The sequence below is a fragment of the Arvicola amphibius genome, chromosome X (assembly GCF_903992535.2).
Source record: "Arvicola amphibius chromosome X, mArvAmp1.2, whole genome shotgun sequence".
In the NCBI taxonomy this organism is placed as follows: Eukaryota; Metazoa; Chordata; class Mammalia; order Rodentia; family Cricetidae; genus Arvicola; species Arvicola amphibius.
In genome coordinates this window covers 54,878,305-54,901,297 of record NC_052065.1, presented here as the reverse complement: position 1 = coordinate 54,901,297, position 22,993 = coordinate 54,878,305, and the positions used below count along the sequence as shown (strand labels likewise).

The following is a 22,993-nucleotide window of genomic DNA, read 5'->3' as shown; positions in this document are numbered from 1 at the left end:
CAGGACAGAAGCCTCTGTCAACAACCTATAGTCTTGACAAAAGCCTGAGTTGTTTGGGAGTTCCCATGGAAATCATTTAGCCAACAACTCAGATATAACTCAGTCCCAGTACAGGAATCTTCATTTGGTGACAAAAGATGTAGAGTTGGGGACTCTGTCTTCCAAATTTTTTGGCAGTTTCATTTAGATATACTTCATATATGTGTTAGAAAGTCTAATGTATTGGGTTTCCATACAATCCCTCAAATGACCCTTAATTTTAGCTGTCTCTCCCGAAATTTTCTCCTTCTTCACCATATCTTCTCCACCTTCCCACTTGATGCTCCTATTTCAGTTCCTCCTCTCCATCCATAACTATGTATTCTATTTCCCTATCATAGGGTATCTATCTGACTCCACTACTCCCTTACTCTATACCTACCCTCTGTGATTCTACAGATTGTAGCTTGGTTATACTTGACTCAACTTATAATATCAACATGTAAGTGAATGCATACCTTATCTGCCTTTCTGTGTCTGGATTACTTCATTCAAGATGATTATTTCTAGTTCCACCAACTTACCTGAAAATTTTATGATTTTATTTTTTAATGGATAAGTAATACTTGATTGTGTAGCACATTTTCTTTATCCATTCTTCTGTTGAGAGACATCTAAGTTCTTTCTAATTTTGGGCTTTTATGAATAGAGTATCAGTGAACAAAATTGAGCTGTCTCTGTGGCCACTTTGGGTTTATGCCAAAGAATTTTATACCTAGATCTTGAGGATTGTTGTTGTTATTTTCTTTTGTTTGTTTGAGTTTCTAAGTTTTCTGTTGTTCTTGTTGATACCCAGATTTAAACTGTGGTGGGCAGATAACACGCAGGGTTTTATTTTTATTTTCTTGTATCCCTGAGATTTGTTTTGTGTCTGAGTATGTGGCCAATCTTGGAGAATGTCCCATGGGATGCAATGTATATTCTTCTGTATTTGAGTGAAATGTTCGTAAATAAGTGTTAGGACCTGTTTGTTTATTATTTCAATTGGACCCAGAATTTCTTTGCTTTAATTTTTGTCTGAGGGACTATCTATTGGCAAGAATATGGTATTGAAGTCACCACCAGCAATATATGAGGTTTCAATATGTGATTTAAGCTGTAGTAGTGTTTCTTTTACACTTGTGTAAAACTTGGATGCCTTGTGTTTTGGGCATAGATGTTAAAAATTGCAATGTCCTTTTGGTGGATTTTTTTGTTTATTTGTTGAATATGAAGTATCCTTTCCTATTTCCTCTGATTAGTTTTGGTTTGAAATCTATGTTGTCAGATACTCAAATGTCTATACCAAATTGCTTCTTATGTCTGTTTTACTTGAAATATATTTTCCTTTCTTTTTACACTGAGGTGTTTTCTTGGATGATGCAAAAAGATGGATTCTGTTACTGAATCCAGTCTGTTACTGTGTCGTTATACTAGAGAATTAAAATCATCGATGTAGAGAGAGATTAATGAGTTGTGTTTGTCAGTTCCTGTTATTTTGTTCTTGTGCAGTATCTGTGTGTGCATGCATGCGTGTGTGTGTGTGTGTGTGTGTGTGTGTGTGTCTGTCTGTCTGTCTGTCTGTCCCCTCACACTCACGCATGTAATCCTCTTAATTTTCTGGTGTAGGATTATTTATTCCTTGTGTTTTCTTGGAAGTGCTTAACCTCTTTAAGTTAGAGTTTCCCTTCTAGTGTCTTCTGTGGCACTGAATTTGTAGATAGATATTGATTTAAGTTGTTTTTATCATGGGATGTATTATTTTCTCCATCTATAATGACTGAAAGTTTTGCTAGATATAGTAATCTGGACTGGTACATACGGTCTCAGAGACTGAAGAAGATTTGTTCAAGTTCTTTTGTATTTTAGAATCTCCAAGAATTTTGGTGTAATCTAATATGTCTGCCTTTATATGTTATTTGGTGACTTTCCTTTGCAGCTTTTAATATTCTTTCTTTGTTCTGTATATTTATTGTTTTGATTATTATGTGCCCAGAGAACTTTCTTTTCTGGTCCAGTCTATTTGGTATTCTGTATGCTTCTTCTATGTTGCTAGGCATCTCCTTCTTTAGATAAGAACAGTTTTCTTCTATGACATTGTTGTAAATATTTTCTGTGCCTTTGACCTGGGTTTCTCCTGCTAATTCCTAATCTTCTCAGATTTCATCTTTTCATAATGTCCAGATTTCCTGGAAATTTTATGCGAGGAAATTTTAAAATTTAACATTTTTGACAAATGTATCCAATTTTTGTATAGTGTCTTCCATCTCTAATATTTTGTTGGTGATGCTTACCTCTGAGTTCCTAAATTTTTCATTTTCAGATTTCCCTCAGTTTGGATTTTCTTTATTGATTCTATTTCCACTTTCAAGTCTTGGACTGTTTCAATCATTTCCTCCTACTGTTTGTTTGTTTATAAGGAATTTATTAATGTCTTATTTAAGGACCTTTGCCATATTTTTAAAGGCTATTTTAAGGTCTTTTTTGTGTTTCAGCTATCTTGCAATTCTCAGGGCCAACTGTACTAGGTTTGCCAGCTTCTAATAGAAACAAATATTTGTTTTTGACTGGCTATTATTGATTATGCTTTACTCTGTCATCTAGGCACTTGGGTTTTAGAAGATTATAATTTTAAGTACTAATATCTTGTCTTATCTTTGTTGGGTGGGTGTTTTGTTCCTTTATTTCTGTTGCCCTCTCTGGTTCTTAGAAAGGTGTGGTTGCTATGTGGTGCCTGGTATAAAATTTTTCTGGGATCCTGATAGGTGTATTCATTGGGGGTTCAGGGTAAAATCTTTTCCTAGGTGTTAGGATATGAAACTTAGCAATAGGGATGGAATAAGAGGTGGGTGCCAAGAGAGTCCACAGAATGGAATTAAACAGGGTGTTCCAACAGTATCTGTTTAGTTTCCTGGGAATGTGTATCTAGAGAGAAGGGAGGCAGCAGCAGATGATTTGCTATAGAGTTGGGGTTGAGACGAGGGATCAGATATAGAGGAGAAAAGGGAAAGTAAAGATATGAAGTTTCCCTTTCCAACCCTAAAATGGCTCCCTTAATTAAGATATCTACTTCTCTGCTCCCATATCCACCCTTCCTCCATCTCAGCCATCCCATTCCCCCAAGCTCACACCAATCCTCCCCTTCTCCCTTCTCTCTCCCTATCTCCTCTTATCCCCATCCCACCCCCACCCCCATGCTCCCAACTTTTACCTGGCAATCTTGTCTGTTTCCAATATCCAGGAGGAAAACTGTATATTTTTCTTTGGTTTCACCTTCTTATTTAACTTCTCTAGGATAACAAATTATAGGCTCAATGTCCTTTATTTATGGCTAAAATCCACTTATGAGTGAGTACATACCATATTCATCTTTTTGGATCTGTAGTTTCTCTAGAGGGGTTCCCAGGTGTCCAAGAGATGTCCCCAGCTTGTTCCTTGAGCAGCAGAGGAGAGGGTGCCTGAAATGGCCTTATCCCATAGCCACACTGATGAATATCTTGCATATCACCATAGAACCTTCATCTGGCGATAGGTGGAGATAGAGACAGAGACCCACATTGGAGCACTGGACTGAGATCCCAAGGTCCAAATGAAGAGCAGAAGGAGGGAAAACATGAGCAAGGAAGTCAGGACCGCGATGGGTGCGTCCACCCATGGAGACGGTGGGACTGATCTAATGGGAGCTCACGAAGGCCAGCTGGACTGGGACTGAATGAGCATGTGATCAAACCAGACTCTCTGAATATGGCTGACAATGAGGGCTGACTGAGAAGCCAAGGACAATGGCACTGGGTTTTTATTCTACTGCATAGACTGGCTTTGTGGGAGCCTAGTCTGTTTGGATGCTCACCTTGCTAGACCTGGATAGAGCAGGAGGACCTTGGACTTCCCAAAGGGCAGGAAACCCTTACTGCTCTTCGGACTGGAGAGGGAGGGGGAGGGGGAATGGGGAGGGGGGAGAGGGAAGGAAATGGGAGGAGGTGGATATTCTAAATAAATAAATAAATAATAAATGAATGAATGAATAAATAAATAAATAAATGATATGAAGTTTTCCTACGTGCTTTGCTGGCCTACTTGTTTCTTTCTCATGTGGTTTCTCAGGGGATGCCCTGTTTGAGTTAGGATAGCAGGATGGCTAGGTAGGAATGTTGGAGGAGAAAGTCTGTGTGACCTGCTGGGCAGAAAGAAGGGAGAAACTGCAGTAGGTCGTTTGCTATAGAGATGGGACTAGACTGGAGGATTGGATTTGGTAGAGGGCCAGGAGTGGTGAACAGCCACACTTAGGCTACCTGCTTATTTCACCTGAGTAGCCTGTGGGTTCCCAGCGAATGTCTTTTGGAGTAAGAGACTGGGATAAAGTGAGGAGTCAGGGACGTGAAGTTTGAAGCAGAAGATCTGTGTGATCCACTGGAGATAGGGGAGGGGGAGAAGGAAATGCAGAGCTGCAATAAGACAGGGCATGGGATTTGGAGGAGCAGAGGAAGAAGTGAATATCTGAAATTATCTTACTTGCTTTCCTGGCTGGAGTCAAAATCAGAATATCTTTTTTTTATTAAAAATTTCCATCTCCTCCCCTCCTCCACCTTCCTTCCCCTCCCATCCACCCATACCCCATTCCATTCCTCTCCAGGCCAAAGAGCCATCAGGGTTCCCTACACTATGTTAAGTCCAAGGTCCTCTCAACTCCCACCAGGTCCAGGAAGGTGAGCAACCAAACTGACAAGGCCGTAGAATCCAAGCCCATCGCCATTATCCTTGGCTTCTCAGTCAGCCTTCACCTTCAGCCACTTTCAGATAGTACAGTTTGGTCGGATGTTCCATCAGTCCCAGTCCAACTGGACTTGGTGATCTCCCGTTAGTTCTGTCCCACCGTCTCAGTGGGTGAACGCACCACTCACAGTTCTGACTTTCTTTCTCATGTTCTCCCTCCTTCTGATCCTCATCTGGACCTTGGGAGCTCAGTCCAGTGCTCCAATGTTGGGCTCTGTCTCTATCTCCATCCATCGCCAGATGAAGGTTCTATGGTGATATGCAAGATATTCATCATTATGCCTATAGGATCTGGCCTTTTCCGGCTCCGAATCCTCAACTGCCCAAGGAACTAGCTGGGGGCATCTCCCTGGACACCTGGGAAACCCTCTAGAGTCAAGTCTCTTGACAACCCTAAGATGGCTCCCTTAATTAAGATATATGCTTCCCTGCTCACATATCCACCCTTCCTATACCCTAGCATCGAATTCTCGCAAGCTCTCCCCATCCTCCCCTTCATGCTTTTCTCTCCCCATCTCCACTTGCACCCATCCCGCCCCACCCCCAAGTTCCCAATTTATGCCCTGCAATCTTATCTACTTCCAATATACAGGAGGATAACTGTATGTTTTTTCTTTGGGTTTATCTTCTTATTGTCTTCTCAAGGATCACGAATTATAGGCTCGATGTCCTTTAATTATGGCTAGAAACCGATTATGAATGAGTACATCCCAAGTTCATAGTTTTGGGTCTCGGTTACCTCACTCAGAATAGTGTTTTCTATTTGCATCCATTTGCCTGCAAAATTCAAGATGTCATTGTTTTTTATCGCTGAGTAGTATTCTAATATGTATATATTCCACACATTCTTCATCCATTCTTCCACTGAAGGGCATCTAGGTTGTTTCCAGGTTCTGGCTATTACAAATAATGCTGCTATGAACATAGTTGAACAAATGATTTTGTAGTATGATTGGGCATCCCTTGGGTAAATTCCCAAGAGTGGAAATGCTGAGTCCTGGGGTAGGTTGTTCCCGAATTTCCCAAGAAACCACCACACTGCTTTCCAAAGTAGTTGCACAAGTGTGCATTCCCACCAGCAATGAATGAGTGTACCCCTTAGCTCACAACTTCTCTACCAAAGGTTATCATTGGTGTTTTTGATTTTAGCCAATCTGACAGGTGTAAGATGGTATCTCAAAGTTGTTTTGATTTGCATTTCCCTGATAGCTAAGGAGGTTGAGCATGACCTTAAGTGTCTTTTAGCCATTTGAAATTCTTCTGTTGAGAATTCTCTGTTCAGTTCAGAGCCCCATTTTTAAATGGGTTAATTAGCATTTAAAGTCTGGTCTCTTGAGTTCCCTATATATTTTAGAGATCAGACCTTGTCAGTTGCAGGGTTGGTGAAGATCATTTCCCAGTCAGTAGGCTGCCTTTTTGTCTTAGTGACAGTGTCCTTTGCTTTACAGAAGAAGCTGCTCAGTTCAGGAGGTCCCATTTATTCAATGTTGCCCTTAATGTCTGTGCTGTTGAGGTTATACGTAGGAAACAGTCTCCTGTACCCATATGTTGTAGGGTACTTCCCACTTTCTCCTCTATCAGGCTCAGTGTGTTTAAATTAATATTGAGGTCTTTAATCCATTTCGACTTGAGTTTTGTGCATGGTGATAGATATGGATCTACTTTCATTCTTCTACAGGTTGACATCCAGTTATGCCAGCACCATTTGTTGAAGATGCCCTCTTTCTTCCATTGTGTGCTTTTAGCTCCTTTATCAAAAATCAGGTGTTCATAGATTTGTGGGTTAAGATCTGGGTCTTCTATTCGATTCCATTAGTCGACTTCTCTGTTTTTATGCCAATGCCAATCTGTTTTCAATACTGTAGCTCTGTAATAGAGTTTGAGGTCAAGGATGGTAATGCCTCCAGAAGTTCCTTTATTTTATAAGATTGTTTTGGCTATCCTGGGTTTCTTGTTTTTCCACATAAAGTTGATTATTGTGCTCTCAAGATCTGTGAAGAATTTTGTTGGGACCTTGATGGGGATTGCATTGAATAGATAAATTGCTTTTGGTAGAATTGCCATTTTTACTATGTTGATCCTCCTAATCCAAGAGCAAGGGAGATCTTTCCATTTTTTGGTATCCTCTTCAATTTCTTTCTTCAAAGACTTAAAATTCTTGTCAAATAAATCCTTCACTTCCTTGGTTAGAGTTACCCCAAGATATTTTATGCTATTTGTGGCTATTGTGAAAGGTGATACTTCTCTGATTTCCCTCTCTGCTTCCTTATCCTTTGTGTATAGGAGGGCAACTGATTTTTTGGAGTTGATCGTGTATCCTGCCACGTTACTGAAGGAGTTTATCAGCTGTAAGAGTTCTTTGGTGGAGTTTTTGGGGTCGCTTATGTACACTATCATATCATCTGAAAATAAAGAAAGTTTAACTTCTTCCTTTCCAAATCGAATCCCTTGATCCCCTTATGTTGTCTTATTGCCATTGCTAGGACTTCAAGCACTATATTGAAGAGATAAGGAGCAAGTGGACAGCCTTGTCGTGTTCCTGAATTTAGTGGGATGGTCTTGAGTTTCTCTCCATTTAGTTTGATGTTAGCTGTCGGCTTGCTGTAAATAGCCTTTTTTATATTTAGGAATGATCCTTGTATTCCTAATCTCTCCAAGACCTTTATCATAAAGGGGTGTTGAATTTTGTCAAATGCTTTTTCAGCATCTAATGAGATGATCATATGGTTTTTTTTTCCTTCAGTTTATTTATATGATGGATTACATTGATAGATTTTCGTATGTTGAACCAGCACTGCATCTCTGGGATGAAGCCTACTTGATCATAGTGGATAATTTTTCTAATGTTTTCTTGGAATCGGTTTGTCAGTATTTTATTGAGAATTTTTGTGTCGATGTTCATGAGTAAGATTGGCCTGTAATTCTCTTTCTTGGTTGAGTCTTTGTGTGGTTTAGGTATCAGGGTAACTGTAGTTTCATAAAAGGAATTTGGCAATGACTGTTCTGTTTTATATTATGAAATACTTTAAGGAGTATAGGTATTAGGTCTTCTTGGAAATTCTGGTAGAATTCTGCATTGAAACCATCAGGTCCTGGGCTCTTTTTGGTAGGGAGTTTTTTGATAACAGTTTCTAATTCTTCGCGACTAACAGGACTACTTAGAATGTTCACCTGGTCCTGGTTTAACTTTGGTATATGGTACTTATCTAAAAAATGTCCATTTCTTTGACATTTTCCAATTTTGTGGCATACAGGCTTTTGTAGTAAGATCTAATGATTCTCTGAATTTCCTCTGTGTCTGTGGTTATGTCCCCCTTTTCATTTCTGATCTTATTAATTTGCGTGTTCTCTCTCTGCCGTTTGAGTAGTTTGGCTAGGGGTTTGTCAATCTTGTTGATTTTCTCCAAGAACCAGCTTTTTTTTTCAGAGATTCTTTGGATTGTTTTCTGTGTTTCTATTTTGTTGATTTCTGCTCTCAGTTTGATTATTTCCAGTCTTCTACTCCTCCTTGGTGAGTCTGCTTCTTTTTTTTCTAGAGCTTTCAGGTATGCTGTTAAGTCTCCAATGAGTGCTTTCTCCGTTTTCTTTAAGTGGGCACTTAGTGCTATGAAATTTCTTCTTAACACTGCCTTCATTGTGTCCCATAGGTTTGAGCATGTTGTGTCTTTGTTTTCATTAAATTCAAGAAAGACTTTTATTTCTTTCTTTATTTCTTCCTTGACCCAGGTGTGGTTCAGTAGTTGACTGTTCAGTTTCCATGAGTTTGTAGGCATTCTGGGGGTAGCATAGTTGTTAAATTCTAATTTTAATCCATGGTGATCCGATAAGACACAGGTGGTTACTAATACTTTTTGTAACTGTGGAAGTTTGCTTTGTTACCAAGTATGTGGTCAATTATCGAAAAGGTTCCATGAGCTGCAGAGAAGAAGGTATATTCTTTCCTATTTGGGTGGAATGTTCTATAGATGTCTGTTAGGTCCATTTGGTTCTTTACCTCCATTAAGTCTTTTAATTCTTTGTTAGGTTTCTATCTGATTGACCTGTCCATTGGTGAGAGAGGAGTGTTGAAGTCTCCTACTAATAATGTGTGTGGTTTGATGGCTGCCTTGAGTTCTAGTAATGTTTCTTTTACATAAGTGGGTGCTTTTGTATTAGGGACATAGATATTCAGGATTGAGACTTCATTCTGAAGGATTTTTCCTGTTATGAGTATAAAATGACCCTTTCCATCTCTTCTGATTGATTTTAGTTTGAAGTCAACTTTGTCAGAAATTAATATGGCCACATCGGCTTGTTTCTTAGGTCCATTTGCTTGATAAACCTTTTCCCAACCCTTTACTCTGAGTAGGTGTCTGTCTTTGCCAAGCACCGTGCCCCCGTGTCTGCATTCGGTGTGCTGGCACCCAGTTTGCGAGATTCGGGCAAGGGGCAGGAGGTTAAAATACACAAACACACACAGACAGAAAGACAGCAACACAGGTCATCCTTGAATTCCCCAAGAATGCCCCCTTTATTGTGTACAGGGGCAGATTATATAGAGAGAGCCACGCCCCAGCCAAACCCACCAGAAATTGTAGTGATGAGCTGTGGGCCGGCTTCCTGCCAACCGGCTTCCAGCCACCGACTAGCTTATACCCCGAAATAACATCACACAAATTGTATTCTTTTAAATACTACCTGGCCCATTAGTTCCTGCCTCTTACTCACATCTTTACTAACCCATATCGAATAATCTGTGTAACACCACAAAGTGGTGTCTTACTGGAAAGATTCTAGCATACGTCCATCTTGGGCTGGAGCTTCATCGCATCTGGCATCTCTCTCAGAAAAGGCACAGTGGTCTGTCTCACTTAGGAGAGGCGTGGCATCTGTCTGAGCCATCTACCTCACTTCCTTCTTCCTGTTCTGTCTACTCCACCAACCTAAGGGCAAGGCAGTTTCTTTATTAAAATAGAAGACCCTCCCACATCAAGAAACCACTCTCCTGCCATCAGAAACTCCTGAAGGTCTCGTGCTCAGAGCAGCTGTAGGCACTCAGATCAGGGGATTACAAGAAATTCAGGATCTGGGGTCTCACTGCTCCCAACAGTCATGTGGTTGAGGTGTGTTTCTTGTAAACAGCAGAATGTTGGATCCTATTTTCATATCCAATCTCTTAGCCTGTGCCTTTTTATAGGTGAATTGAGTCCATTGATATTAAGTGATATTAATGACCAGTGGTTGTTAACTCTGGTCATTTTTTTTGTAGTTGTAGAGTTTGTGTGTTTCCCTTATTCTAGTTGTGCGGGTGAAGAGTCGCTAGATGTCTGAGTTATTGTGGGCATTGTTGGACTCCTTGGTTTGTGATTTTCCTTCTATTACTTTCTGCAAGGCTGGATTTGTGGCTACGTATTGTTTAAATCTGTTTTTGTCCTGGAATATCTTGTTTTCTCCATCGATGGTGAATGCAAGCTTTGCTGGATATAGTAGTCTGGGCTTGCATCCATGTTCCCTTAGTGTCTGTAGCACATCTCTCCAAGACCTCTGGCTTTCATGGTTTCTATTGAGAAGTCAGGTGTAATTCTGATAGGTATCCCTTTATATGTTACTTGACCTTTTTCCTTTGCAGCTCTTAATATCTGTTCTTTATTCTGTATGTTTTGTGTTTTGATTATTATATGGCGCAGGGATGCTTTCTTTTGATCCAGTCTATTTGGTGTTCTGTAGGCTTCTTGTACCTTCATAGGAATATCCTTCTTTAGGTTGGGGAAATTTTCTTCTATAATTTTGTTGAATATATTTTCTGGGCCTTTGAGTTGTAATTCTTCTCCTTTTTCTACCCCAATTATTCTTAGGTTTGGTCTTTTCATGGTGTCCCAGATTTCCTGGATGTTTTGTGTTAAGAATTTGTTGGATTTGTTTTGTTCTTTAATCTGTGAGTTTATTTCCTCTATAGTATCTTCAGAGTCCGAGATTCTTTCTTCCATCTCTTGTATTCTGTTGGTAATACTTGTCTCTGTAGTTACTGTTCATTTACTCAGAATTTCCATTTCCAGTCTTCCCTTGGATTGTGTTTTCTTTATTACCTCCATTTCATTTTTCAGGTCTTGTACTGCTTCCCTTACCTGTTTGATTGCTTTTTCTTGATTTTTTTGTTTTGTTTTATTTTTCTTGGTTATCTTTGAGAGATTTATTTATTTCGTCTACCTTTTTGTTTGTCATCTCCATTTCTTTATGGCAGTTTTTTACCTCCTGTTTAAGGTCCTCGATTATTTTCATAAAGTACTGTTTAAGGTCGATTTCTTCTATTTCCTCTGGAGTAGGGTGTACAATTCTTGTTGTTTCAGGATGCCTGGATTCTGGTGATGTCATGTTGCCTTTCAGGTTGTTGGAGGAGTTCTTGCATTGGCGCCTGCCCATCTCTTTCTTCAAATGGAGCTAGGAGAGACTTGGTGCCTTGGTCCAACCTTTGCTCTGACTGAATCTGGGTGGATCTCCTCAGTGCCGGAGCAGGAGCTATTCCTTGCAGCACAATCTGAAGGAGCCAGCACTTCCTTGCCAGAATCTTCAGACCTGCCTGGAGGGCAGCCTCTCTCACCTCTGGGTGGGTGGCCCTGATTCAGGAGCAGGACACTTGAATACACTAGGGAGGGCTTGGGAGAGGCAGGGACGTGTGTATCAAAGACAGCCCTGCACCAGGCACTGGGGGAAGGGGGATGTGCTCTCTTCCAGGGCAGGTCGCCCAGGATAGCACACACTCACCCGTCCAGATGGAACTCCACAGCACTAAATCAGGGATTCCTGATAGCCAAGGGACACCACAGGGACAAAAGGGCAAAGGTGGGGGCAGGGTGGGTAGAGTATCACACATCGAACCTTGCAGCACAATCTGAAGGAGGTGGAACTCCCTTGCCAGAATCCTCAGACCTGCCTAAAGGCAGCCTCTCACCCCTTTCCCTCTGCTGCTTCTTCTGTTTCAGGCTAATGGCTCCCTGCTGGGCAGGTATCTCAGACAAAGGCCCAGCTTGCCAGTGGCAAGCTGAGTAAGATAAAGGAACTCCCCCCTCTCTACCAACTCCTAGCCTGGATACAGGCCAAGCAGGGCAGTTTTGTGGCCCCTAAGGAGTTGAGCGGTGCTTTAGGGACGCTGGGATGGGATAGGAAGAGAAGGGCAGAAGGCTTGGGGAGAAACCGCTGCAGAATGACCAGAAAGATTAGGGGGTCGAGGAATGTCTGCAGAAACACACTTACCCTCTGCTGGGTCTTCTGTTTCAGGCTAATGGCTCCTTGCTGGGCAGGTATCTCAGACAAAGGCCCAGATTGTCAGTGGCAAGCTGAGTGAGATACAGGAACTCCCCCCTCACCACTGACTCCCAGCCCTGATATGGGCTAAGCAGGGCGGTTTTGTGACCCCTAACGAGTGGAGCGGTGCTTTAGGGATGCTGGGATGAGATAGGAAGAGAAGGGCAGAAGGCGCGGGGAGAAACCCCTGCAGAATCAAATCAGAATATCTTAAACTAGGTGGTGACCCCACATATTCCCACAAGCTAAATGATGGGCTTGTGGGGGAGGGACTGGTAACACTGAAGTTTCTGAAAGTGCAACAGCAAAAAATTAGTTCAAATGCAAACACATGCATAATTTTCATCAGTAAAATCTGATTTGTATGCTTCTTCTGTGTACCTATATAGTCAGGGTTGTGTAAAACTTTCTCAGGTGAAAAGTTTTCATGAGTGAGATAAGTTTAAGAAGCTCTGCTTTAGGTGACTCTGAAAGTCGGGTTATTAGAATCCTAAAAATATTAAATATTTTGGCTTGAATAGCAGGCGTATTGGTATAGTCATAAATAAAAATTCAATATGCTGACAACTTCAAATCAGTTAAAGTAACCCCCAAGAGTTCCCAGGATTCAGGGTATTTAAAAAGTGGGACCCAGTTAAAGTCATACTTAAGTGTTAGGACCTAATGGAAGCCTTCAAGGTCCTGTTGGCAACATGGCTTCAGAAAGATTTAAGTTAAGTTAGCTCTCCTATAATCTAGCTGTAGTTCTTGCCAGAGACTGTTTGTTAAAGGAATAGATGTCTCTCCCACCCTCTACTTCCTTGATTGAAATATAATCATTTCTATCTACTCTACTGTCCCATAGCTGTAGTGTGATCCTTGCTGGCGTCTACACTATACCATTTGAATATTCAGGCATTTAAATCTATAAGCTTTATTGTTTTATAAATGGTACTTTCTTTATAAGTTGATTTTACCAAGTATTTTATTATATTGGCTGAAAATAAATAATAATCTTCAAGCAAAAACAAGGCAGAGAGACAGAGGCTTAGGGATTGGGGAATGTTGATAAAACTACATAGGTGGAACTAGATTTAGACTTTGATGTTATTAATCGGTTCTAGTTTCTTTTCTGTTCCTGTGATAAAATATCCTGACAAAAAGCAAGACGGGGTAGGGAAAAGTTAATTTGGCTTAAAATTCAAGGTTACAGTCCATTGCTGCTGGAGATCACAAAGGCAGAATCTTAAGACAGCAGGGTCACAGCACACTCACTGTCAAGAGCAGAGAAAAACAAATACGGTCAAGCTGCCTGTTGCTTGCTGCTAATGCTCAGCTAGCTTTCTTCTCCCCTATACAGTTCCAGGCCCAGACCGTAAACTGGTAATGCCCACATTCAGTGCGGCTCTTCACACCCCTATTAACAAGCAAGGCAATCTGCCATAGGGCAACCTGATCTAGATATTTCTTTATTCAGGTTGTCTTCCCAGGTGATTCCGGGTTTCAGGAAATAGAGATTTAAAATTAACCACCATGAGACTGGAGAGATGGCTCAGCAGTTAAGAGCACTGGCTCCACTTATAAATGACTTAAGTTTTCTTGCCTGCACCCATGTCAGGCAGCTCACAGCTACCTATCCAACACCTTCTTCTGCCCTCCCCCGGCACTACATTCACCTGCCAAAACCCACAAACGCAAACACATGAACTGAAATAAAACATAACCTTTAAAAAAATCTTATCTCAAATATTTTTACTGAAACATATTTTTCATATGATATATTCTGATTATATTTCCACCCCTCAACCCCTCCCAGGTCCTCTCCACGTCCCCCATCCACAAAAATCCATATCCTTCCTTCCTTCCTTCCTTCCTTCCTTCCTTCCTTCCTTCCTCCCTTCCTTCCTTCTTTCATTTCTCCCTCCCTCCCTCCCTCCCTCCCTTCTTCCTTCCCTCCCTCCCTTCCTCCCTTTTTCATTCTTTCTGTCATTAGAAAACAAGCAGGTATCTCAAAAGTCATTATGTGAAGAAAATAAACCGAATTTATAGTCGTGGGGATAGAATTTGGCAGAAGTCAAAAATACATAAGACCTTGGCATTTGTTAAAGTGTGTTTATGGTTTGGGGTCTAATGAGTTTATTCTCTAGTTGTTCTCCTTTAACGTGTCTGAGAAATGCTAGACCTTCACATGAGCCCACTAACTATTAAAGGATTTAAACCTATGGGAGACTATTTGAGCATCTCTAAGGGCTAGTGTGATGAGTCGCGGTGATGCCTCAAAAATAATATACTTAGAGCAGTGTTTCTCAACCATCCTAATGCTGTGACCCTTTAAGACAGCTCCTCTTGTTGTGGTAACCCCAACCTTAAAATTATTTTCATTGGTACTCCATAGTTTAATTTTGCTACTCTTGTGGATCTCAATGTAAATATTTTATATACAGGATATCTGATATGCAACTCCTATGAAAGGGTCACTCTAACCCTAAGGGGGTCACAACCCACATGTTCAGAACCACTGATTTAGAGGAATAATAAACTTCTCAAATTCTGGATTTAACTTTACCAAGTAAGGCATCTTCCCTCTAACCTTTGTTCACCCCAAAGCTCTTCCATAGAAAACATAAAAGAATTTGCTTTTATGTTATACCATCACCCCATCCCCTTATACTTTAATGCCTATGTGTTGATTGCATGGAACGGTTTAAATGTTGACTTTAGCTAATGAGCCACTGTGAATCACAAATATCCACCAACCCAACTGCCTCCTCCCATCCTTTTCCCTTTTCCCACTAGATCTACAAGAAAAGATCAGGAGTGCTTTGAATGAATAACTTTATTTAGTATATTTATGTAAATATATATGTACTAATCTACTACAATTTCCATACCCCTAAAACCACACTATCCCCATTTCCCTTTGACCCCTCCTCTCTTTGATATAGAATACATAGTCACACACTAAATTAGAGAGAAATAACAACAATAGTAGATAATATTTAAAGCAACGGTTACAGGTAAACAAGTAACAAGCATATTGGTAGGAATAATGTTCATTCTCCTGTTGTAATATGGTAAGATTCCTTTCTTTCCCTTTGTGAAGGGGTAATTCATCAATATCACTTCAGGGAGCTTTATTCCTCTTTCATTTGAGTTGGATATAACAGTGTCAGTCTTTCTCCCAGAAGCCTTCAGTTCCACACAGTCCATATCACTAGTAGTTTTGAATCAAGCAGCCAGTGTTTGATGTGCCTATGTACACGTGCCTAGGATATATTCCATACTTCCACCGAGTTTGCGAGAAAAGCTGAAAATCTGAAAGCATTAGGGTATCAGCAAGTTCAGTTCCATTCCACAGGGAGGAGGACCACACAGGCAGGTAATGGGTAAAATTTCACTAACTACTATATAGACCCTAAATTTAAAGATGCTTTTATATTCTATTTTTATTTAAATATTTTTATTCTGGGGTATTTCTACAACAGACTTTCCTTTGAGTTACGTTGCAGGTACAAAAGCATTTACAGCCCAGTCTAAAATTACAAGTACGGTAGTCAGAGTTGCTACTTACAAAATCCTATTAAACCAAAAGCCATGAGGCACAGTATCTCTCTACCTGTTGCCTTCTAAAAATCTACTGGTAAACTTTATTTCCAGGAGGTCTCATCACAAAAGAGCAGGGAATTCATTCCAGATGCTACATTTCAACAATCCAATTAACATAAATCCATTTACATAAATCTGAGCACAGACACTTTTACTCGGGCCTGAATATATTATGTCAGGCAAATTTCACCAGGCTAATCTACACCGTTTCCTCCATGTGCTCCTTGAGCAGCCAGATAAGGCTCTTCTTTCCTTTAGTTTTGAACTTCCTCTAAAGTGTTGAAACTTTATAGAATACCCCAGAAGTTTTTAGTTTTTCAATAAGGTGTAAAATCTTGAAAATGAACACTTATTGATAACTATCATAAGATCTTATTTTGAGAATTATAATACAAAGTCATAATCACATACATGATATTACTATTACTAATATAAGGGAAGTAAGTTTGAAATAGACACATAGAAGTCTGTGAATAAGAAGTATTAGAATAAACAACATCATTTTTACTCTCATATTTTTTATGCCAGGTATATTTTCTTTCTTTCCTGATGTATACCAGATGACATCAGTGTTTTCATCTGTGAATCTTTGCCTCAGCGTCTGGAGATGTTGAGAGTCTTCAGAAACAACAAAGTTGCGACAGCTTATGTGACCTAATATACTATACTGTGTTGGTGTATGTGTACGTAGTATGTGTATTTACATTTGTAGAACCTTGTGTGTTACTGGGGAAAGATACCTTAATTTACAAGATAAACAGGAATTTACAGTGAAAGTAACTGTCAGATCAAAACACATGAGGAAGAATGTGCATGTCACACATACAGTGATGGAATCATGATTACCAGCATCCCAGATATCTGTGCCAATAGAGGAAGTCCCCCGCTCCAAACTGTCCTGTTAAGGTTGAATATCAGACAGGCTACATGTAGAGCTTACGCTCATCGAAGCATGTCTGAAAATATCCTAATTTGTACCGAGATACAGTTTCTTGGCATTTAAAACATGTAATGCATGCCTTTGAATTTGCCAAAGGAGGGGGGGAATCTAGCAGTTTCTCTTGTCTGCCACTTCTGGTACACTCTCTTTGTTCATTTGTACATTTCAAAAGTGATGCCTTTCTGGTAACGTGACACAGCTAACACCCAGCCGGTAAAGGATAGGAAAAGTTGTCTCCAGATGTGAAAACAGATTTTGAAATAATATTTACACAACAGTTTTGTTGCTGCCTTCCTGGTAGCTTCCAAATAAACTGTTCAAAAAAAGATTGGCTAGGGTGAGTGGTGAAGCCTATGTACAAAGACACACATGGGGTTTAGAAAGATGTGACCACAGTTCTTTAGCACCATGCCCAAACCCACAGAGCTAAATGGCTGCACATGGGTTAGAGCTTAGGATTTAGCGCTCTTTAGCACAATGTTCCCACCAAATGAGCCCTTCAGCCAGAAACTTCTTACAACTGTAAAACCCTCAGACTTGGCTGGGTACCAAATTCAGATTAGGTGCTGTGGAAAAACATCTAAACAAAGGCCCACGTGAAGTTGAAACTATTCGTCTGCCCAATTCTTCAAACATCCATACACCACCAAAGCTGTTGTTTAAAGTTCTGCGTCTGTCGATTTCCCAGCCAAATCAGCAACAAACCTTGAAGCTGGATTACCTGCAGCATTCCAATTTCCAAGCCTTACTAAGAAGTGAAAGAAGTATGATTCTATGCACAGAATAGAGACAAAGATGGAGAATGACTTTCTTAGGAAGGATAGAACATTAGGTTAAAGCACAAACACAAGGTTCTTTTAAATTACAATATTAGCCCTTTACCCAAAAATCTCCTAAGTCTGAATAGGAGAAGGTGGCTACCAGAGCCAGGTAAAATCCTTCTAAGACTCATGGGGTACTCAAGCAAAATTTGACTTTGCTTGCAGTCAGTCTAATTATCTTGGGAAACATCTATTCTATCAAATACGAATGAAAAGGAAATACATATATCTGTCCTTAAGATAATCAGAAGTATTTACATAACATGTTGGAAAATACACAAGCAGAGCTTACTACTCACCAAGACTACTAATCACCAAAACAGCTGAAGCTGAAAGATCACAGGTAGGTTGGCAGTTTATATTGGTCACAATAGAAGATAAGGTCATGTTTCACCCTAAAGCTACTCCAAATATGTATACCTGTACTTCAGCAATACAAGCTCATTGTTTTTACAATTGGGGTGTTAATGATAGGTCAGGAACAATGGATTAAATTAAAAGGATAAAAAGGAAGCAGAAAGAGACAATGGAATGAAACTGAGTTTAAACTTCAATTAGGCCTTTCTCCCAAATTATCCTTGATCTTAAAAGGGACACAACACTATGGCAAGTATGGTGATTTACCAGAAACATTTGGAGTTCTGAACCCCCAAAACCACCACATCTTTTCACTATGTGAAAACTGAATTGTTGGAAACTGAATCATTACCTCATTTTTTAACCCTAAAAACCTGTACATACCTTACCAACCAGGAGATATCTCAGACAGATAACTTGTCATCGCAAAGGAGATTTTTAAAACAAGAAGAAAGATAGTAGTGGAGAAAGAAATGGAAGAGGATGAAGTGAAAGAGGAAAAGGATGAGTAGAAGGTGGAACAGGAGCAAGGGGGAGGAAACGGACAAAGGCTAGGAAGGAGATGGGGAGAGACCAGAGGGAGAACAAGAATACTGAGGAGGAGGAGGAGGCAAAGAAGAAGAGAGGAAAATGAGGAGGATCCCAAGTCCAATTCTCATCCTGGTATCATCTTGACACTTGCAACCATGAATGCTGTCCAGAGGACCTTAATAACATTGTCTCCAGAAGAATGGCAGTGACAGGATGAGGTATCACTTCTTCCTCCTCCTCTCTTCTGCTGAGTTGAAATTGTCCGTAAGCTAAAGAGATGGGGATAATTAAAACAACAGTAAGCACATTATATTTTCTCTTTTTCCAGAAAAAGAAAGACAAAAGTAGAGAGTACAAATTTACATGAAACAAAGTATGAAACTAAATGTATAGTCAGAAACACGGAGGAGGTTTGAGATTTTGAAGTGTGAACTTGGGCACTTCAATTTTTCTTGCATTCAGAGAGAAGCTGTCACCAAATTGTTGTACAGCAACCTGAGGAAATAATTCTGATTACATGGGGTGAATCACTCCACTGCCTCATCTGTTCCTGGGCATCTGTAACATTTCCTATCCTCACTACCACAGAGGAGAAGAGACGACCAAGAGCTTGCACTTATAAGGTGCTTCAAGTTCCCAGAGCATCCTGTGAAATTTCAGAAATGATACCTTAGTCTCCTAGCATTTACATGGGAACATAGTAATGAAATCAGTCTTGTGTGCATCTAAATAAAATATAAATACTAATATATAGGAGCTCACAGATCTCCCAAGGCCTACACTATGTGTAAACAAGAACAATATATGGGTGGTACTCAAAAACAATAATGAATTTTAATTATTTTGATCCTATCATACCTCAGATATTTTGATAGTCAGTCGCGGTCTGGGCAGCTTAAACTCGAGGCACTGCGTGGATAAAGGAGATTTCCACTGCTGGGGAAGGAGGGGGACTGGGCAGCTCATCAAAATCTTTGAATCGTGGGAATCTGGGCACTCCTGGATTGGGATCTTCAGAGGCAAGGACATGGGTATGAGATGCAGAGCTCAGTCGGCGATGCTCTCCCCTAAGGCGGCTGATTTTATCTAGCAGCTTCTTATGGATTTCCTTGATGACCTTCTGCACTTCAATACGAAAGCTATCACTGAGCCAGCAATAGATGTAGGGGTTGTAGCAGGAGCTGCTAATTGCTAGCCAGTGGAGGAAAAAATAGAGACCATTGTGGCTCGAGATGGCTTCACTGGACAGCAGCACCAGGTACACATTGAGGGGGAGCCAACTGATTGCATAGAGAAACACCACCAACATCAGCATCTTTAGGGTCTGCTTCTTCTTCCCACGCTGACAGATGTAAGTGTGGAAATTGATGTCATCAACAGCATCATAGAACCACAGCTTTTTGGCCGCACGAGCATAGACACCCACCAAGACCCCCAAAGGCAACATAAAGAAGACCAGAAAGGTGCCTAGGTCAACGTAGATCCATGTGGATTTTGAAGTATATGGGAAACTGGGGAGGCAGGCACTTTCATCAGTTGTGTTTCTAGGTTATGAGAGAGAGAAAACAAAACCAATGATTTAGTCTTTTCCTTAAGGCAATTAGGTCTTAAGGTTGAGATGTATTTACTGTTTGTGTTGTGTCTGCATTGAGCATAAAACCAGGAGAGCTAGGATTCAACTGACCCAGGCTTCTCATGTACCTATAGGAAAGCCATGGCCCCAAAGATGGAAATTATAGCCCACTGTCTGGAGAGTTTTAGGGAAATAATGACAAATAACAGTTTAGAAAAAATTTTTTATTTTCCTACCTATCTTTTGAAATGTGTTATTCTAGTTCCTATTTGCTAAATCATTCCTTATGGCTTCCAGGGTCTTGGGTTGCTAGTATAACAGCATTCCTCTCATCCCATGTTTCTCTTACCCAATTTCCACCTGGTAAAGCTTCTGGTAAACAGCATGTGGCAGTGCAGCACAGGTGCTCACAATCCAGATGACAATGATGCAAACATTGCCTTGCATGGGAGTAATCTGGGGCTTCAAAGGATGTAGCATCACCTGGGGAAAAAAGGACCCCATCCAGCTTAACAACTCAAATTAAAGTTAGGCATCAATAAACTGCTATTCTGATAAAAGGGTACAAAGACTTAATATGTAGGTGGTAATGTGCTTTATGTACTAGTTCATTTGACATGTATGTGGCATTTTGCTCATGAAATTACAGCACTGCTACGTTTCAAGAAATCAGGAATCCAAGTGAACTGATTTCAAAACTCCCCTTTCTCTGTCTGCAGTTCTGTGGAGAAAGGAAACAGATGTGCAGTAGTGTGACTTATTTTTTCTTTACCTTCTAATGGGTATGACAGTATCCTACATATTCCTTCATATACCCTTCTACCTGGCTTACTCCATGGCCTTTCTCGTGCCCCCCCATCCCCTCTCATTCCCTCTCATCCCCTCCCATTTTGATTCCTTCATAGTCACTTTTTCCCCATCCTCTCTCCTTTCCTCTATGTTCCCGACTATCTCTCATCTTTTTTCAGATAGCTTTTTAACTGGATCTAATCACATACGATTCATTCCTTTAGTCTTCCCGTGGAACTCATTTTCTGCCTCCCTCCTTAATGATTAACTATGCAATGACCACAGCTTCTTCTACCTTGCCTCTCTTCCTTTTAATTGACTTCAATCTTTCTCCTAGCTCTTTACTCATCTCTATTCATCAGCCACTTTCCCCCCAATCCTTCCTCACAGACTTCATTCCCACCTTCCTTACTAAACTCTCAGACAGATCTAATACTACATCTCTATTCACTTATCCATGCCCTCTTGCTTCCTTTAGCCAGTCCTGCAATGCAGCACACAGGAAATATTTCCCTAAAGAACATGTATCATGTGTTTATTGCCACATCTCTATTCCCATATTACCACAGAAAAGATGGTAGCATTTTTTTTAGGTTTAATTTGGTAAAGTTTTGTATTTCACATCTTTCAATATCACCAAATTACACATAAACATGTACATATATAAACTTAAGAACTTGGAAAACTTTGTAGATTTCTTGTGACCTCACTTTTCTCCATCCATCTAGGAGGATATCTTAGGCAAGATATCTGGTTGGCACATACCCGATATCGATCCAGGGAAATAGCTGCCATACTCATCACAGTTACATAGGCACATGAGTATTGGGCAAAGCGACTGAGGTGACAGGTCATCTTTCCAAACACCAGGGAATGAGACATATAGCGCACCTGTAGGAAAAAGGGTTTCATGACGCATAGGAACTCAGCCCTGTGTCCATCCCTCTCCAAAGCCCCAAGACACAAACAAAAGTCTCCTTTCTTCACCAAAATGCTGCTGATATTCTCCCAATAAACAAAGGAAGATTTTTACACTCCAGTTCTCATGCTCTTCTCATTGTCTCCCACACAACATTCCGGCTTGAAGACATGGAGGGACACTAAATCACAAAACCTGTTAACTACATTCAAGTTCATGCACAACGTTTGAAAGGTGGAGAAGCAGAGTTAATCTTTCTGACAAAACTTGGATTCATACACTAGCCCAAAACTCACTAGCAACAGGTCCCACTGCCTCCCTGGGCAGTCCAATACTCTCTCAGTCTCTACCACAGCAAGGCATTAATTTGGCAGCACAACAACTATCCTGCCAGTCTTCCCAACACATTTCCAAGCCCTTTTCAATGTTTCTCAGTTTCTGTTCTATTTCCCATGAAAATGTTCTCCAAACCAAGCCAGTCCTTTCTAACTCTCCCTCCCTCTGACCACACAGCACCGACCGTTACAAGTACCAAGTTTGACTTCAGTTCTTGCCCCCATTCCCCAGGTTACCCTCCTCAGTACCCCAGCTTACCATGGTGAAGGGAGAGCTGAGAAGAGCGAGCATGATGTTGGTCACAGCAATGTTGACAACGAGGAGGCCGGTGGCAGTATGGGCATTGTTGTACTTCATAATTATATGGTTTAAGACCAAGTTGCCTATGATGGAGGCAAAGACCACTACGGTGTACCCTACCACTAGCCAGAACTGCATGTGATCATCCTCGGATACAATTTCCAAATCTAGGGGACCTGATGTGTCGGCCAGGTCTCCCATCATGTTGTCTGGGGTCTTGGACAGTCCACCAGCACGCCCCACCGCAGATGCGACATTGGACACAGCCTGAAGTAGCAGGGAAGTAGTGGATGTGATCAAGTCATCAAAACCACTAGGTACACTCAGGGCTTCTGGAGTCAGCTCATCCCCGAAGCTGCTCATGGTGCCAGGGCTCTGGAAAGCCTCCTGGGGCATTTCTGTGGTTGGCTCTTCCTCCATCCCAGTGCCTTTAGTGGACCGTGAGGTCCCTAAGCTCTTTGCCCAGGAGCCTCTCAAAGAAGGAAGAGGGCAAGTTGAGGCTGTGGACAGACAGACAGACAGACAGACAGACAGACAGACAGACAGACAGACAGACAATCTATTCAGTGCCCTGGAGCTCTGAGCTGATAAAGTGTTCTCCAAGGTGTCTGGAGCAGGGAGAGGGGAGAAATACCAGGAACCAAGAAAAAAGACTGGACCTGCTCAGGGTGGGCAAGTGCGCAGAGCTGGGCAGCTGAACACAGGACAGGCTGTCTGCAAACGCTCTTCCTGGATAGTGCCCACAGCACCTGCTCCAAACTGGAGATGGC

At 41.0% G+C, this 22,993-nt stretch overlaps 1 protein-coding gene across 1 annotated transcript; it reads right to left on the bottom strand.

The window, feature by feature from the left end:
* Positions 1 to 19,201: 19,201 nt before the first annotated feature.
* LOC119804277 (probable G-protein coupled receptor 83) lies at positions 19,202 to 22,643 on the bottom strand. The gene is made up of 4 exons (XM_038315746.1): positions 22,182 to 22,643; positions 21,434 to 21,559; positions 20,229 to 20,362; positions 19,202 to 19,850 (listed from the first exon to the last, which is right to left on the bottom strand). The coding sequence occupies exons 1-4, from the start codon at positions 22,641 to 22,643 to the stop codon at positions 19,202 to 19,204; spliced, it is 1,371 nt and encodes a 456-aa protein (XP_038171674.1).
* Positions 22,644 to 22,993: the final 350 nt, after the last annotated feature.